The 16442-nt window shown below is 47.3% G+C and overlaps 1 protein-coding gene across 1 annotated transcript; it reads left to right on the plus strand.

The window, feature by feature from the left end:
• The first annotated feature begins 1626 nt into the window (after window positions 1-1626).
• On the plus strand, window positions 1627-11893 carry LOC311320505 (cellular tumor antigen p53-like). Its single transcript, XM_084452267.1, has 11 exons — window positions 1627-1751; window positions 2793-2924; window positions 3101-3140; window positions 3271-3435; window positions 6619-6805; window positions 7391-7503; window positions 8584-8693; window positions 8820-8947; window positions 9301-9386; window positions 10147-10250; window positions 10548-11893. Exons 2-11 carry the CDS (start codon window positions 2845-2847, stop codon window positions 10630-10632), a joined length of 1098 nt encoding a protein of 365 aa, XP_084308393.1. The 5' UTR covers window positions 1627-1751; window positions 2793-2844; the 3' UTR covers window positions 10633-11893.
• The last annotated feature ends 4549 nt before the right edge of the window (window positions 11894-16442 follow it).

Below are 16442 nucleotides of genomic sequence, written 5' to 3' on the forward strand. Positions count from 1 at the left end.
AATAAGGTTTGTGTTTAAAGAGGGTTTTGTCGGTTTGTAAAAAGTCTTCTTAAGAACCTCTCACTGTTCACGCACTGCAGATTGAACCACCTTCGTAGTACGGATAAACCAGGCTTGAACAAGAAGTTATCGCGCTAACCCCGTAATCCTGTTTCGTAGTACAGGGCCCAGTCCTTGAGCTAGCTAAGCTAAGCTAAACTAAGCTAAAATAAGCTAAGCTAAACTAAGCTAAGCTAAGCTAACCTAAACTAAGCTAGCTAGCTCCTGTCAGGATTTTCATTCCTCCATCGTCTAGTTTCCATCCCACTTCTGACACCGATGTGGCGACCATGAAAAATGATGAGACATCGGTAAAATAAAAGGGTTCATAAAAAAAAAAAACTAAAATAGACAAGACACACTCGAATACACACAATAAGCAGAATAAATAGACACACAAAGGCGTGAAAGACATGTGGTGGTCCGCAGAGTGCCATCAAGTGGGCCACGGAGGCAGTGGTAGGCTACTGCCAAATGGTTAGAAAAAAATCGAATAAAGTTTGGTAATTTACAAACGTATCTAAATGTACTCAAGAATTCACACAAAAAAATCAAATTAAAATGCATATGTTCACCATGCCAATCATATACGAAGGTGTTCAGCTAATGTAGCTTGCTAGCGAATGATCGCATTGCTAGCGAACGCGAAAAAACTTTATTTTGGTCATTTTTCCCATAGGTATTTTGGACTACGCCCCACAACGGCGGGCGGCAACACTAACTTCAAACTTACAAAATTATGACATAATTACAGAACCTCGGGAGTCTTTTATTCGTGGCGAATAATAATATGGAGAGGATCGATGTCAGAACCACGTAGTCTGACTACGGGGGTTCCACAAGGGTCTGTCCTTGGTCCTCTCCTTTTTTCCCTCTACACTTCATCTCTAGTCTCTGTCATTCGCTCGCATGGCTTCTCCTATCACTGCTATGCCGATGACACCCAACTGGTCCTGTCATTTCCCCCTTCTGATACACAAGTGGAGACATGGCCCGCACCAGGACCTAGACATCACCATTGAAGACCCAGTGGTGACATTGACTCGGACTGCGAGGAATCTGGGTGTGACCCTGGATGAACTGTCATCACTCTCTTTATGCCACTCCCCTCAGGCAGGGGGCTGCGGTCTATAAGGAACACGTCCGCATGCCACAGAGGCAGCTTCTTCCCCACGGCCATCAGCCTCTTCAACAAGGCTTGTGTCCTCCTCTGACCCCCCCCCCCCCCCATGGGAGTTTACACAAATATAAAAAAATGTATGTAAATATTATGTATGTTAGTACATACATGAAACTATATGTTACTAACTACCGGTAAGCTATTGTTCTAACAATACTTCTGTATGCTCTCTTCCTGCAACTTTCTGGTGTAAAGTGTGTAACACTTTGTTTTTGTTTTTTATACCTCCATGGTATAACAGTGTAAAATATATTGCTTATCAGACAGTCATGTAGTGGATTTGGAGGAATGCCATTGGACCATTTGAAAACCGAGCGCCCTGGCGCCGTCTCTGATTGGTCGTCTCGCAGCTCTGATCCCTGCCCCCTCTCCGGTTTTTCGGGAAATCCCCGAAACGTGGTGGATTTCTTTCGGTACCAAACCAAAATATTGTGGATTCTCATTCAGTCACCCACAGCTACCTTTACGAAAACGAATTGCTGATCAAATAAAACCCTGAAGATCACCAGAAGATTGCTTTTCGGGAGGCGAGGTATTTCAGACTGGTTCATGTTCACTAGCTAGGTGAATTCATTCAGTTTTCGCCTGAAAAGTTTTGACTGCTTTTGTTTTCGAGTGTCCCAGAGTTAGCATGGCTAACGAGCTGACATTAAGTTAGCGTTAGCCTAGCCAAATTTGTGCTTAATTAGATTTTAATTATTTTGGCTAGCCAACAGTTAGGCTACACAAAAGGGAAGGTAGAATGCTAGCAAGATAGCCAGTGTTACATTGTTAGAAAATGTGACCTGGTTTGCTGTAGCTAGCTAGACAATCCATTCAAATCGGGCAATAACTTTTCTCGTTAGCTAGGCTAACGTTAGCTAGGTTTAGCCACTGGCTTTCGCTATCCGCGTTCACATCACACTCTTCAACAGATAGGATGGGATACGATATGTTGGGGGCAAAGTGAACCAATTTAAGAGCACCAACATTGTGCGTTATTCAAGCTAGCTAACAGATACTGAGTTAAGTGAGCTAGCATTAACTAACTAGTACCAGTTGTGCCACTACGGCCATCTCACATTTATCAAATTTCCCGGGGATTATTAAAGTAGATCTTATTTTATTGCCTTGTTTGTGAATTGGTATCTAACGTTAGCTATATATTTGGTATCGAAGTACACACTACTCAGTGGAGATTTAGGTCCTTTGGATTTTGGTTTGCTTATTAAATGATCAGGCTGCAGTGTGCAGTAAGTAGTCTTCTCACAATTCCCTGAAATATCTGTCGAAGTCTGTAGCAATGCAAAGTCTGCACTTTGACACACTTGGAAGTTCTTTAACACGCATGATTTTACTACCCAATCTTTGTTCTTCCGTGGCTGCATTCCAACAGTTTCCACTTCCTTATGTTTCCACACTGTCTCAGATCACCCACTCATATCTCAGCTCTGATCACCCTCTCACAGCTCTCACTCACTCATATCTCAAGTTCAAGGAAAGCCATGGCAAAAAACAAATTGTGGAATTTTTCTACTTGCATTAAATGTTTTTCCCTTCTCCCCCCCCCTCTCTCTCCCTCCCTCTCTCTCAGACCCCATCGCCTTCCTATATCTCTCCTCCCGTTCTGCCAGTGAGAGGCTCAGATGACGAACCAGGGATTCAAGATGGAGGAGCAGGTGCCCGGGCTGAGCCAGGGATGCTTCCAGCAGCTGTGGGAGAACATGTAAGTCTATCTCCTCCAGGAATGTGAATGCAGCTAGATATGGTCCATATTATACTGTAAGGGTTTGCTTTGAGTAGCTTATCAGATATGGAGTTCCACATACAGACAGTTTGCTGCTACATCGTGAATTCTGCCAGTGATAATTTACAGTAGCTGCATTTTCTAATCTCTTGTAGCCCTCTGTCACGAACTGTCTCGGGCTGGTCTGACATGGAGGTAAGCTGGTTTCTGTTTCTGCCTCTTCTATAGCCTTTTATTGGGCGATTGTCAATATATCCACCAGTCAGAAAAACACAACAGATGACTGAAACTAAAGCTCTGTACCCTCCTTGTGCTCCGTCATGAGAACTTTGACGAGGAACTGTTCGAGCTGCCGGAGGTGTCGCTGTTTCCACCGGACTGCGGCTTGCCCCCGGTCTCCACCGTGCCCTCCGCCATCGACTACCCTGGCGAGCACGGCTTCCAGCTGCGCTTCCAGAAGTCCGGCACCGCCAAGTCCGTCACCTCCACTGTGAGTACTGTCCGTCACCTCCACCGTGAGTACCGTCTGTCACCTCCACTGTGAGTACTGACCGTCACCTCCACTGTGAGTACTGTCCGTCACCTCCACTGTGAGTACTGTCTGTCACCTCCACTGTGAGTACTGACCGTCACCTCCACCGTGAGTACTGACCGTCACCTCCACCGTGAGTACTGTCTGTCACCTCCACTGTGAGTACTGTCTGTCACCTCCACTGTGAGTACTGACCGTCACCTCCACCGTGAGTACTGACCGTCACCTCCACCGTGAGTACTGTCCGTCACCTCCACTGTGAGTACTGTCTGTCACCTCCACCGTGAGTACTGTCTGTCACCTCCACTGTGAGTACTGTCTGTCACCTCCGTCACCTCCACTGTGAGTACTGACCGTCACCTCCACCGTGAGTACTGTCCGTCACCTCCACTGTGAGTACTGTCCGTCACCTCCACCGTGAGTACTGTCTGTCACCTCCACTGTGAGTACTGTCTGTCACCTCCACTGTGAGTACTGTCTGTCACCTCCACCGTGAGTACTGTCTGTCACTTCCACTGTGAGTACTGTCTGTCACTTCCACTGTGAGTACTGACCGTCACCTCCACCGTGAGTACTGTCCGTCACCTCCACCGTGAGTACTGTCCGTCACCTCCACTGTGAGTACTGTCTGTCACCTCCACCGTGAGTTCTCTGGATATGATATGGGTCCGTGCATGCACGCGTAGGCATCTAATCTGTGTACATACCATGGGTCTCAACATCCATATACCAGAATATACAGGGTGCCCACAGGTGCTGGAAATCCTTGAAAATCCTTTCAATGTGGCGTTTTTTTTAGGTTTGAAAGTACATCAATTTTGTATAAAGTACTGGAAACTCCTTGAAACTGTAATAACTAACTAATAAATTGCCATCTGACAGAATTTGTGTTTTAGAATAAGTCATAGACTTTTTTCATCCTAATTGCTTTCACACAAAGTAAAGACGAGTCCTCCCGAGCATCGTACGTGATTTGACTTGGCTTGACTTGATCCGTAATGTTTTTTTATGTGGCGCCTGATGACGGCGATTTGGACAGACAGACTAGGCCTACAACATGCTGGGAGGTTGCCGTTTTAATGACCGCTAGCTTGATGCAGACAAATATCAGCTGTCTTAGTCACTGGTGTAGTTTTAGTGTTTTGAAATACATTAAAAGGAATGGATGACCTGGCAATGCTAGGTTAGGCTATGCATCACCACAACGTCAGACCTGGAGAATTCACAGGCTAATGATGGTCATTTTTCGGGAGGGAGGTGATACATTAGTACTAATATTGCATGTCAATTATGGCATGTTAATTCTTGTTATATGCAACTGCACAATACAAAGTGTTTGATTTTGTATACATTTTAAGGCTCAAGGAGCTAATTGACTTCCGTTTACTACCGTTCTCTTATTTTGCCCGATGCCCATTTTCAGTAAAGTCGTTATTGAAATTGAAGTTTTGTCTGGGGGTTGTTTGAAGTGATTGCTTTAGATGGCTCAGCCAGGCTATATAGGATGCTAAGTCTTTTGTTTATAGCACTATATCATCTGATTTAATGTGATGAAGAAGTGAAATTATCATTTTGAGTAAATATTTTATTATTATTATTCCAGTGTTAGGTGCTGGAAAAACTTGAAACTGCATCTGGAAAATGCTGTAAAAGTGCTTGAATTTCACTTAGGAAAAGGTGTAAGAACCCTGAATATAATTATCCCTCTATAATGTGATATTTCACCCCAAAATGCAACCTGTTGTTCTGTTGAGGGCTGGAGTTGATTTTATTTGAGTTTTGTCCTCCACAGTTTTGCCTTGAGGACCGTGTTCTTTCTGGAAATGTCTGCAAATTGTACATTTGCTCAAATCCAACTCAAAATGAACATAATGAATTGACTTTTCTCAAAATGATGACTCATCCAGTAGGCTAATAAGACAACTTTGTTCGTTTCCTCGACCAACGTTGTTCCTGAAGTTGGACAACAGTGCTTTGTTTTTGCACTGCGCCTTTGTTCAGGAACAGGCTCAACACTTTAGAAGCGGTGACGTTAAACACGGACGTTCACATACTCAAATAAGCAGCCTCCATTCTGTAACTGTTGTAGAGAAGCACTCATTTTTGTGTCTTAGTGTCTAGTTTAATCACATATTTGATGATTAAAGTTAAATTGAGGAATTGAAGGTACTAGTTCTATTCACTCAGACTGGACATTCAATTGAGTATTTGTTAACTTGGTGTGAAATTAGTTTGATTTATTTTATTTTACGTTTTTCTGATTAAATTCCATTGAAATATAGTTCTTACCTCACAGATGACATATTCCATTCATTAGGCCCCCCCAAAAGCTGCATTCATGTGGAATCCACTTCATTGTGACGATTCGCTAGAATTTCAGGGTTTGATGATGGCAGTTGGATCAAAACAGCCAATAGCAAGTAGGTTTCCACGGTGACTGACTGGTCAGGCCGCTGTGATAGGCTTATCTGGGCTGAGGTTAGGGTGTCCCTAGACTAATGCGACCTGCTGCTCAGTGACTGGACGAGTAGCGTGGCTCTGACATGACGGGGCATGTCCCAACACACTTACTCACAGACCTTCTGAACTTCCAGCAAGGAAAGGGTTAAAATGCACCACATCTATATCAGATTGGAGGTATGGGAAGTCTCTTGGATATGTAGATGTTGTAAATGTTGTTTCTTGTGTATGCGTTTATTAACAATAGTTACTTTTTTAGCCGTTTTAATCTCATGTGGACCTGAACAGTTATCCATGTTTTTATGAGCTCTCAGCTGGACTTAACTAACTCCCTGTATACAGGGTTGACCCACCCACACCACTTTGTCTAACTCCCCTAATACAGGGTTAACCTCTGTCTCCAGTACAGCTGGTTAAAAATGCAGCTGCTAAACCTCTAACTGGAACTAAGAAAGGGAAACACAACTCTGATCCTGGCTCGCTTGCTCTGGTTACCGGTGAAATATAGAATTGGATTTTAAAATGGTACTATTTGTTTTGAAAGCCCTCAATGGACTATTATCTCCACACTATATTACAGATCTGCTGGTTCCATATTGTGCTCCGAGGTGGATGGTTGCTGGATGGTATCCTGACCAGACGTTTCTCTCTGTGCCTCCCCCCCCCCCTCCCCTCCCCCAGTATTCCCCGCAGCTGAACAAGTTGTACTGCCAACTGGCCAAGACGTGTCCCGTGGAGATGATGGTGACCAAGGACCCGCCCCCGGGCGCAGTCATCAGAGCCACCGCCGTCTACAAGAAGGCCGAGCACGTCTCCGAGGTGGTGCTGCGCTGCCCCCACCACCAGAACCTGGCCGACAACAACGAAGGTGTGTGTGCGTGCGTGCGTGCGTGCGTGCGTGCGGGATGCACAGTACAGTTAGCCCACTGTTCAGGACGTACCTTGGTTTTTAGGTCACGGTTTCAAGTGGAGTGAATGAAACACTGAGCGGTTTGGTTAAATTTCACTAGAGCCGATGCTGACCATGGTTGTTGCCACATATGCGACCAGTGTTTTTGCATGCGAGGCAGGAACTCCCGTGTGATTATTTACTTGTGGGGAGTACGTTGGCTTTATCCAAATCGGCTGTACACAATGCATGGAAAGTAGTAACCGAAAATTCTGCAATTCACTAGTGTGTAATGAACCGTGACCGGCATACCGTACAGTATACCAAGAACCTGTGACATCCCGTGTGTGTGTGTGTGTGTGTGTGTGTGTGTGTGTGTGTGTGTGTGTGTGTGTGTGTGTGTGTGTGTGTGTGTGTGTGTCTACCACATGAGAGAGAGGGGGAGGCTGAAGAAGTGGGTGGGAGGGGGAGAGAGAGAAAGGGGCAGGCCATGTTTAAGTAGTTTCTACATGTGTGTGTGTGATGACCAGAGGGCGTGTGCTTGTCTGACTCCTCCCCCCTCAGGCGTGTCCCACCGCAGCCACCTGATCCGGGTGGAGGGCTGCCAGCGGGCCCAGTACCAGGAGGACGAGTACACCCGCAGACAGAGCGTCACCGTGCCCTACGAGCCCCCGCAGGTACGAGCCCCCTGCCAGGGCTTTCGCAGACTACTCGACTATTTACCCGCGATTAATCGACTAGTCAAATATTTTCCCGCGATTAATTGACTAGTCGACTATTTTTCGGGAGTAGTTGATGACTACTAATGCAGTAGTGGTGAAGGCCCTAGGCCAGGGGTGTCAAACTCAAATACACAGTGGGCCAAAATTTAAAACTTGAACAAAGTCGCGGGCCAACATTGAACAAATGAAAATTTTAATATGGACCCAGACAAGTTTTGCTTTAACATTGAATATGCACTTATCACCTTCGCTTTTGGTGCGCATCAGTGGTGTGCACTAACATATGTGAATACACCCTCAGACACAAGTGTTGGTTCTCCATCTGCTCAGTAGAGAAGCTTGTAAAACCCTGACTGTCCTACAGCCAGGCAGACAGACAGACACCCGGCATGCAGACAGACAGCCAGGCAGGCAGACAGGCCGGCAAGACGGCAGACAGGATTGAATGAACAGGAACAGCAAACACAGCGGCCGGCTAGGTCAACACAGGTGTCTATCACAGTGAGACGTTACATAACGTAAAGCTTCTGTTTTCTGCCTTTCTTTTCACCATTTTTAAGAAGGGGTAACACGGTTACAGTTGTAGTATGAGATTGCTATGACTACTGTCACAGAAGAGAGGGCGTTTCTGGGTCCTGTCTTGATTGACGCGCCAAAACAACAGCAGAGCCTTATGGGATTTGTAGTATTAGCGGTGAATGCGCTGTATAATACTGGCGGGCCAGCTCTAGTAGTCATTTGGTATTGCCTCGCGGGCCAAATATAATTACACTGCGGGCCAAATTTGGCCCGCGGGCCAGAGTTTGACACCCCTGCTCTAGGCCCTGCGCTTAACCGCGAGCGTGAGCCCTGTTCCCAGGAGCGATGGGTCCTCTCTACGCTGTTGGTGCTCAGAGCAGAAACAGGAAGTGCCCGAAAGCCAGCCTGTGGAAGAGAAGAGTGCCTGCACGTTTCCACCTGCTCAGGGCTGCTCATGTTGAGCAGCACATGTTATTAGTGAAATGGATTTTAAAAGCTGTGTCTGTGTGTGTGTAGCTGGGCTCCGATGTGACCACCGTCCTGCTCAACTACATGTGCAACAGCAGCTGCATGGGCGGGATGAACCGCCGTCCCATCCTCACCATCCTGACCCTGGAGACGGCAGAGTGAGTCCTGTGTGCGTGTGTGTGTGTACATCTGAGAATCTCCCTATCTTTGCAGTCATATCTTCCATTAACATAAACCTTGTGTTTGACGACATTGTGGTTTCCCCCCCACCCCTCTCCCGCCAGTGGTCAGGTTCTGGGCCGTCGTTGTTTCGAGGTGCGTGTGTGCGCCTGCCCCGGACGCGACCGCAAGACGGAGGAGGGGAACGCCAACAAGGCCCCGAACGGGACCAAAACCCCCGGCACCAAGAGAAGTAAGGCTGAGCAGGAGTAGGGCCGCGCTCCCAGCACCTCTCTGGACGGCGCCCTGTCCCCTAATGTTGACCCCTCGTCTCCCCTGTCCCCTATATTGACCCCTCGTCTCCCCTGTCCCCTATGTTGACCCCTCGTCTCCCCGTCCCCTATATTGACCCCTCGTCTCCCCTGTCCCCTATATTGACCCCTCGTCTCCCCTGTCCCCTATATTGACCCCTCGTCTCCCCTGTCCCCTATATTGACCCCTCGTCTCCCCTGTCCCCTATATTGACCCCTCGTCTCCCCTGTCCCCTATATTGACCCCTCGTCTCCCCTGTCCCCTATATTGACCCCTCGTCTCCCCTGTCCTCAGAGAGCCAGCCGGCGCCTGCTGCAGCGGCCAAGAAGACCAAGAGCGGCAACTCCGCCTCCGAGGACGAGGAGGTCTACGATCTGCGCGTGAGCTGAATACACACACACGCACACACACACGCACACACACACAGACACGCACACACACACACACACACACTCACACACACACACACACACACTCACACTCACACACACACACACACACACACACACACTCACACACACACACACACATGCACAGACACAGACACACACAGGAACCTGCTGTGGGAAAGGATCTGTGTGTGTTCTATTAGTTTAGCTTAGCCAGACCTACTATCTCCACACACTGTTTACACTGAGCCAGCATAGCCAGTAGCCAGACTATCGTCTCCACCCTTGGTTTGCACTGTGCCAGCGCTGGAGAAAGGTCCGGCTGCACTCGTTACCATTGGGTACCAGGGGAACGCTGTACAGTGGAAAGCTCTTAGAGTGATCACGTCTATCCGGGTCAAATTGATCACTATAAGCGGATGATTATTCGAACTGAATTTGACATCACGACACCGCGTCAACTAGTGCCCACAGCTGTATTTCTTTTAAACCAATCACAATCGTCTTGGGCAGAGAAGTTGCTAGGTCGTAGTTTTTTCACATAGCGAAGGGGAGTTTCGAAATCAGTAACACGCAGATAGCAGAAGCGGAGGCTGGATTGAATCTGATTGGCCGGGAGAATCTCCCGTCGCCACTGATTGGGCAGTAGTAAACCCAATGATGAGGCTCATCTCCAAAACCTGCATGTGGTGAGGGCTCTGTCTCTCAGGTCTGTGGAAGAGAGTCTGACTAGTGTTCTGTTGTGTCTCAGGTCTATGGAAGAGAGCGTTACGAGTGGCTGAAGAAGATCAACGATGGTCTGGAGCTGATGGACCGCCTGCCGCCGACCGAGGTGGACAAACTCAAGCAGAAAAGGTGGGAGAGCGACTGCAGCAACCACAGACTGCTGATGTAACTGTAGAGTGACCACAGCGACTACAGACTGCTGATGTAACTGTAGGATGACTACAGACTGCTGATGTAACTGTAGAGTGACCACAGACTGCTGCTGCTGTGACTGGACGATTTGAGTAGCGTTTATAATTCCCTGTTATCTTTATTGTCTCACGTTATCTCCTTATCTGCCGTTGTCTTCCTCCGATTCAGTGCTCGATAACGATGCACCTTGAAATCTGTTCTCTCACCCTTCGACCTCCCTCTTGACCCCAACAGCCTCCCCAAGACGGTCAAGCAGGAAGCGCCGACTGCGAATAGCAGCAAGCGTCTCCTCCTGAAGCTCAAGAGCGACACCGACTAGCTAGGGGAGCGGCCCTCTGCTGTCCTGCTCCCCACCGAGAGATACGTTCTACTCCCATCCCCAACACAGCTACACCCACGACATCCTCCTCCCATCCTCACACAGCCACACCCACAACATCCTCCTCCCATTCCCACAGCTACACCCACGACATCCTCCTCCCATTCCCACAGCCACACCCACAACATCCTCCTCCCATTCCCACAGCTACACCCACGACATCCTCCTCCCATTCCCACAGCTCCCACCCACGACATCCTCCTCCCATCCCCACACAGCCACACCCACGACATCCTCCTCCCATCCCCAACACAGCTACACCCACGACATCCTCCTTCCATCCCCACACAGCCACACCCACAACATCCTCCTCCCATTCCCACAGCTACACCCACGACATCCTCCTCCCATTCCCACAGCTACACCCACGACATCCTCCTCCCATTCCCACAGCTACACCCACGACATCCTACTCCCATTCCCACAGCTACACCCACGACATCCTCCTCCCATTCCCACAGCTACACCCACGACATCCTCCTCCCATTTCCACAGCCACACCCACGACATCCTCCTCCCATTCCCACAGCTACACCCACGACATCCTCCTCCCATTCCACGACATCCTCCTCCCATTCCCACAGGGCGTCCTCCCTGGTCGGAAGATTGGCCCCTTAGCACTTTCACACCTAAGATCTTTAGGTTCTACAGTTTTCTGATTTGGACCAATCAAAAGTCAGGTACCTAGACCTGACCTCCCAATACGTTAACAGGTCATTGGCAGGAGCGGGGTGGCCATCGGGAGATTCGGGACGACTCCCGAACGGCCGACCTACTCCAGGCCGAACCGGCTAGGGGGAAAAAAACTGTTTGTTTTTTGTTTTTTCTTTGGGTGGGGACCAGAGTGGGAGGAGTGCTACCTGGCCTGGCCTGCATTATCCATCAGCACCCCCCCCCTCCCCCGTATTTTGCATTCCTTGGTGCTTGTCTACGTGTTGTTAAACAGCAAGTGTATCAAACGCTTTAGTTGCTCTAGATAAGTGTCTAAACTATGCTGACGTAGCCACTGCCATCACATTGTTGACCTGACCTGCTTTCTATCAGGTATTCTTTTGAGGCATGTTTATATACAGTATCTTTCCAACATTTTTGGTCTGAATGTTAATTTGTTTCTGTTTTTTAAAGCGTTTTTTCTACTAATTCCTGTTCTTTTTATGGTTATTTTTCATGTAAGCTTTCTTGATTGTTTTGCTGGATGTAACCTGGTGCTGATTCAATGTATTGTTCAATTGAGAAGGCAATCACATTCAGGGAATATAAATAAAATTTAATTTTTGTAAGACATTCAATTCTTTGCCTTTGAATCTCAAACTGCTAAGGAGGGTTTGATAATTTGAGGCTATTTTTCTTATACTGTACCACCATATTGACGGCCACGGTTGATGTCATGTTTTTTTGGAAACATGAAGAAAATTAATTTTGGGGAAAAAAATAAATGGTTAAATGTATTCAAATGGTACGTAAATCAGTCTAGTGAAGAAGCGGACTAAGCAGTTTTTCAGGTAGATGTGGTCTCTGGTTCTGTTTGACACCGTGTAGCTGTAAGTGACAGCCCAGCACTCACTATCAACAACAACTGCTTTGCATGTCGATGTGGAATAAATGCAAAGCAGAGCTATGTCCAACATCCTGGCCAGGTTTTCCTCTAGTTTGTATGTTCACCTCCGTCAGGCAAATAGCCTCATAAAGGAACATGGTCATGAAACCCAGCTGGATCCTCCAGAGAGAAAGGGAGTGACGGACGCCTTTACTGATCATGGAGGGAGAGTGTTCTGCTAGATTCACCTTCTTCACCGTTTAGAAGAAAGACAGCAGGTGTGAGCGGCTCATAGTTGTGTTCCAAGGTGAGACGAGACGGAACCCCGACCCACTGGCACCAGCCAGAGACGGAACTAGGATCCAGTTACAGGATGGACTCCATACTGCCCCTGGTATTTTGGGGTGAGTAAAAAGTTTGAGTATGACTGAACAGTATTAATATGGCCCTCCACAATGAATTGAGTACATTCAAATACATCATTAAAACAGCATTGCTGAATTTTGAGACAACAAACAAGCAAAACCAATATTGTACATGCATCAGAATTACAAAAACAACACAATTGAAAAGAAAACTTTAAGGACCTCTGGCTAAAGAGATACGACACCATATTGTATTATCTTTGTTTTCCTGCAGGAGGGGACGGGGTAATATTCTGAGCAAAAATAGATTTCTGAGTTTAATTTCTACTTTTTTCCACATTAAACTGGAATGTAGGCTACATTTGTTTCTGGCCTTGCCTGACACCTGTTTCTGGATTTCGGAGTATTTCATCCTCATTCTTATGTGAATAGAATGCGTTGCTTTCTAAACTTCCCTTCATGCAAACCTATATGCAAAACATGCAGTAACATGATGGCCAGCTCCGAGCCCTCAGTGTGGTCCTGTAGATATGACATCAGCATTCTGTTAGCGCAGTGTGGTGTACAGTATATTTAGCCTGGCTTCGCCATCCTCATCACTTGAGCTCACATTCTGTTTCTCTACGCAGTTCAGTCTGGCCACACTCCCGAGTTCCACCAGGCAGATACTGGTCGGGCCAATCACAACCGTTTATCTAATATGGGGCGGGTTTGATACAACTAACCAGTTGATACGATGATATGGTGACTAACTCACGTTTCGTTGCTCTTCGTTCGTTGTACATCTATCCAATTGCGTCCAGAGTCGTTTTGGTCTGAACGTTGATAACGCCACAAATCAAGCGTGAGACAAAATCAACTGAATGTGATTGGTCATGAATTGTGATCTACTAGATAAGATAACTCAGTTTGGTATACAAACTACATACTGTATATGCAGCTTTATCTAACACTTCTAATCACACCTTTCTGTATGGGAACTTCTCAAACCCCTAGTGTGTTACGGGACCCAAAACTTCACTGCCATATAATGTTCTCAATAGTTTCAACCTCTCTCTCTCTCTCTCTCTCAGCTATGTCGTTAGTGTGTTGTGTAGCTGAACGTCAGTACTACCCCCATCTAAACGCATCCACCTGGGAGCAGGCCAGGAACCACTGCCAGGTAGAATCAAATCAACTTTATTGGCACTGACATGTTTGTTGATGTCTGTTGCTATGCCATACAAGGGGGAAGGGTAGAGGGGGTCACAAAATGAAGCCATGGGGTAATTAGTTGTGGTTTGGAAGTCTAGGGACTAGTGCAGATTTTTCCAGGCTCCAGTTTCTATCCTTATATTGTATTAGGTCTGCTACAAGGAGCTAGTGAGCCTGACCCCTGAGAACGCCTACCAGCTGACCCAGAATCTCACCTCCGGCTACTGGTGGGTGGGGCTCCGCATGAACCTGAGCGGCCCGGTGCCCTGGTCCCGCTGGTCGGACGGTGAGCCGCTGTGCTTCCAGAACTGGTACCTGGGCCGGCCGGTTCTGGCGCCGCCCAAGAACTCCTGCCCCAACTGTGACTGTTGCACCGCTAACAACACAAGAGGCTCCTTAGATGTTACTACAATGTCACCGATGACACCAACGATGACAACAGCCAACAGCAGCGGGACCAATGCTACTAGTCCTGAAGGCGGAGAGGAGGAGGAGGGGGGTTATCTGGAAGACCCCTGCGTCTCCATGCTGAGCGTTGGGCCTTGGTTTGAAAAGAAATGCTCGAAGCTCCTGCCCTATATTTGCTACGAAGGTGAGCTTCGTTTTACAGTAAAATGATCCTCTTATGTTTCTAGTGGCTGACATCCGCATTCAAATGTCTTCTCTCTCTCTCTCTCTCTCTCTCTCTCTCTCTCCTTTCCCAATTCTTACACACCCTAACACTCATCCTAACTCCCATAGCCAAACCTTCATCCTAACACACCCAAACCCTCATCCTAACTCTCATCCCGAACCCTCATCCTAACACACCCCGTCTGTGCACAGACCGTTTCTACGGCGACGCCCGGGTGACCGGCGTGGCCCTCCACAGCGCCACTGTGAGCTGGTCGGCCGGGCCTGGTGACCTCAGAAGCTACCAGTACAGGTTGGAGGTCGGAGGTGTGCCAAACCAGACCCTGGAACACACGGAGCTGAGCTTCAACCTCTCCAACCTGACGGCCGGCGCCTTCTACGCAGTCCAGGTGTTCACCATCAAGTGTATGAGAGAACTCAATCCACAGAACGTCTCCTTCTACACCAGTGAGTGCTGTGTGAATATAGCGAACGGTAGCACTGCTAACGGTAGTCCTACTTGTTTTTTTATGAAAAATATATTTATTGCTTCTTTTTTTTTTAAATCATAAATTCAAAGGTACAACAGAAACTACATCAAATTATAATCCCCCCCCCCCCCCAAAAAAAAAAAAACGGCTAGGCACAGGACACTGAAGGGCTAAACAGGCCAGTTGCCACTGCATGCAACATTACAGAAGCAACACTAAACAGCACAGTTACAAATATTATGAAAGTGAAATAAAAGTGAAATAGAATTAAATGAATAGTCCTACTAATATCTATGCTGTTATTTGTACTATTGCTGGCATGTCTACATTATTTTCAATGGTGTTGGAATTCAGTTGGATACCATGCACAATATAGGCCATGTAAATGGTTATTACAATCATGTAGATGGCATTACAATTCTGTCGATGGCTGCAATCGTGTTGCAACTAACATGAAAGCTGAGAATGATGATGGTTATGATGATGGTGCTGATGAGGATGATGGTGGTGGTGATGGTGGTGGTGATGATGATGATGGTGGTGATGATGAGGATGGTGGTGATGATGAGGATGGTGGGGATGGTGGTGATGATGATGATGGTGGTGGTGATGATGGTGGTGATGTGATGATTAGGATGATGATGGTGGTGATGAGGATGATGGTGATGATGATGATGATGGTGAGGGTGATGATGATAGTGATGATGATGATGATGAGTCTCTGTTGTGTTTCAGAGCCGGACGTGCCTTATAACCTCTCTGTCACCATGGTGAACGAGACGTCCATCTCCCTGTCCTGGAAACCGCCGATGGGAAAGCATGACTTCTACTACATCAGGGTGAGGGGTCACCTCGGCCAGGACCTGCCCCCGTGCCCGGGGAGCGGCGAGGAGGAGGAGGGCGCGGCGCCCGACTACATAGCCACGTGTACGGAGCGCGTTGTGGTCAACGGTCTGATGCCTGGAGGGCTGTACATGTTTGAGGTCAGCGCCGGAGTGATGGACAAGAGTGTGGAGGGAGACGCGGTGAACATCACACGTTATACCAGTGAGTTCAGCAGTTTGTTGTAATACAAATTTTTTAATAAAATCATTAGCCTCTTATAAAAATAGACTTCCATTTTGTTTCTTTGGATTTAGTATGTAAATGTGAAACTGGATAACGATAGTTTACAAATAATAACTAGAATTATAATAATACATTGAATTTACTATATATCAATCAATCAATCAAAGCTTTATTTGTATAGTGCATTTCATACCCAGAGGCAACACAATAGCGTCTTTCCAGATGCTAAAAGATTTACAACTGATCCCAATCTGGATTCCCACACGAACACTGAATAACCTGGTTCCACACCTGTCCTCTGTCTATGTCAGAGCCGGGGAAAGTGTCTGAGCTGAGAGTCTCCAACGTCAAAGACAGCTCTGTGGATCTGGACTGGCTTCCACCCCCGGGAAACACCTCCGGTTACCAGGTTGCAGTGTCCTGGAAGAACATTTCCAACATCAAAACAAACCTGTAAGCAGAATACCATGTCAATTCAAAACA

This window comes from Borostomias antarcticus, assembly GCF_949987555.1.
Source record: "Borostomias antarcticus genome assembly, chromosome: 17".
Classification (NCBI taxonomy): Eukaryota; Metazoa; Chordata; class Actinopteri; order Stomiiformes; family Stomiidae; genus Borostomias; species Borostomias antarcticus.

What these genes read in the sequence shown, in the direction of transcription:
- LOC311320505 (XM_084452267.1), top strand. Translation starts at nt 2,845, where the DNA reads ATGACGAACCAGGGATTCAAGATGGAGGAGCAGGTGCCCGGGCTGAGC. An exon ending in CCTGGCCGACAACAACGAAG is followed by an intron (nt 6,806 to 7,390) that starts GTGTGTGTGCGT and finishes CTCCCCCCTCAG; the next exon opens with GCGTGTCCCACCGCAGCCAC. An exon ending in AACCCCCGGCACCAAGAGAA is followed by an intron (nt 8,948 to 9,300) that starts GTAAGGCTGAGC and finishes CCCTGTCCTCAG; the next exon opens with AGAGCCAGCCGGCGCCTGCT.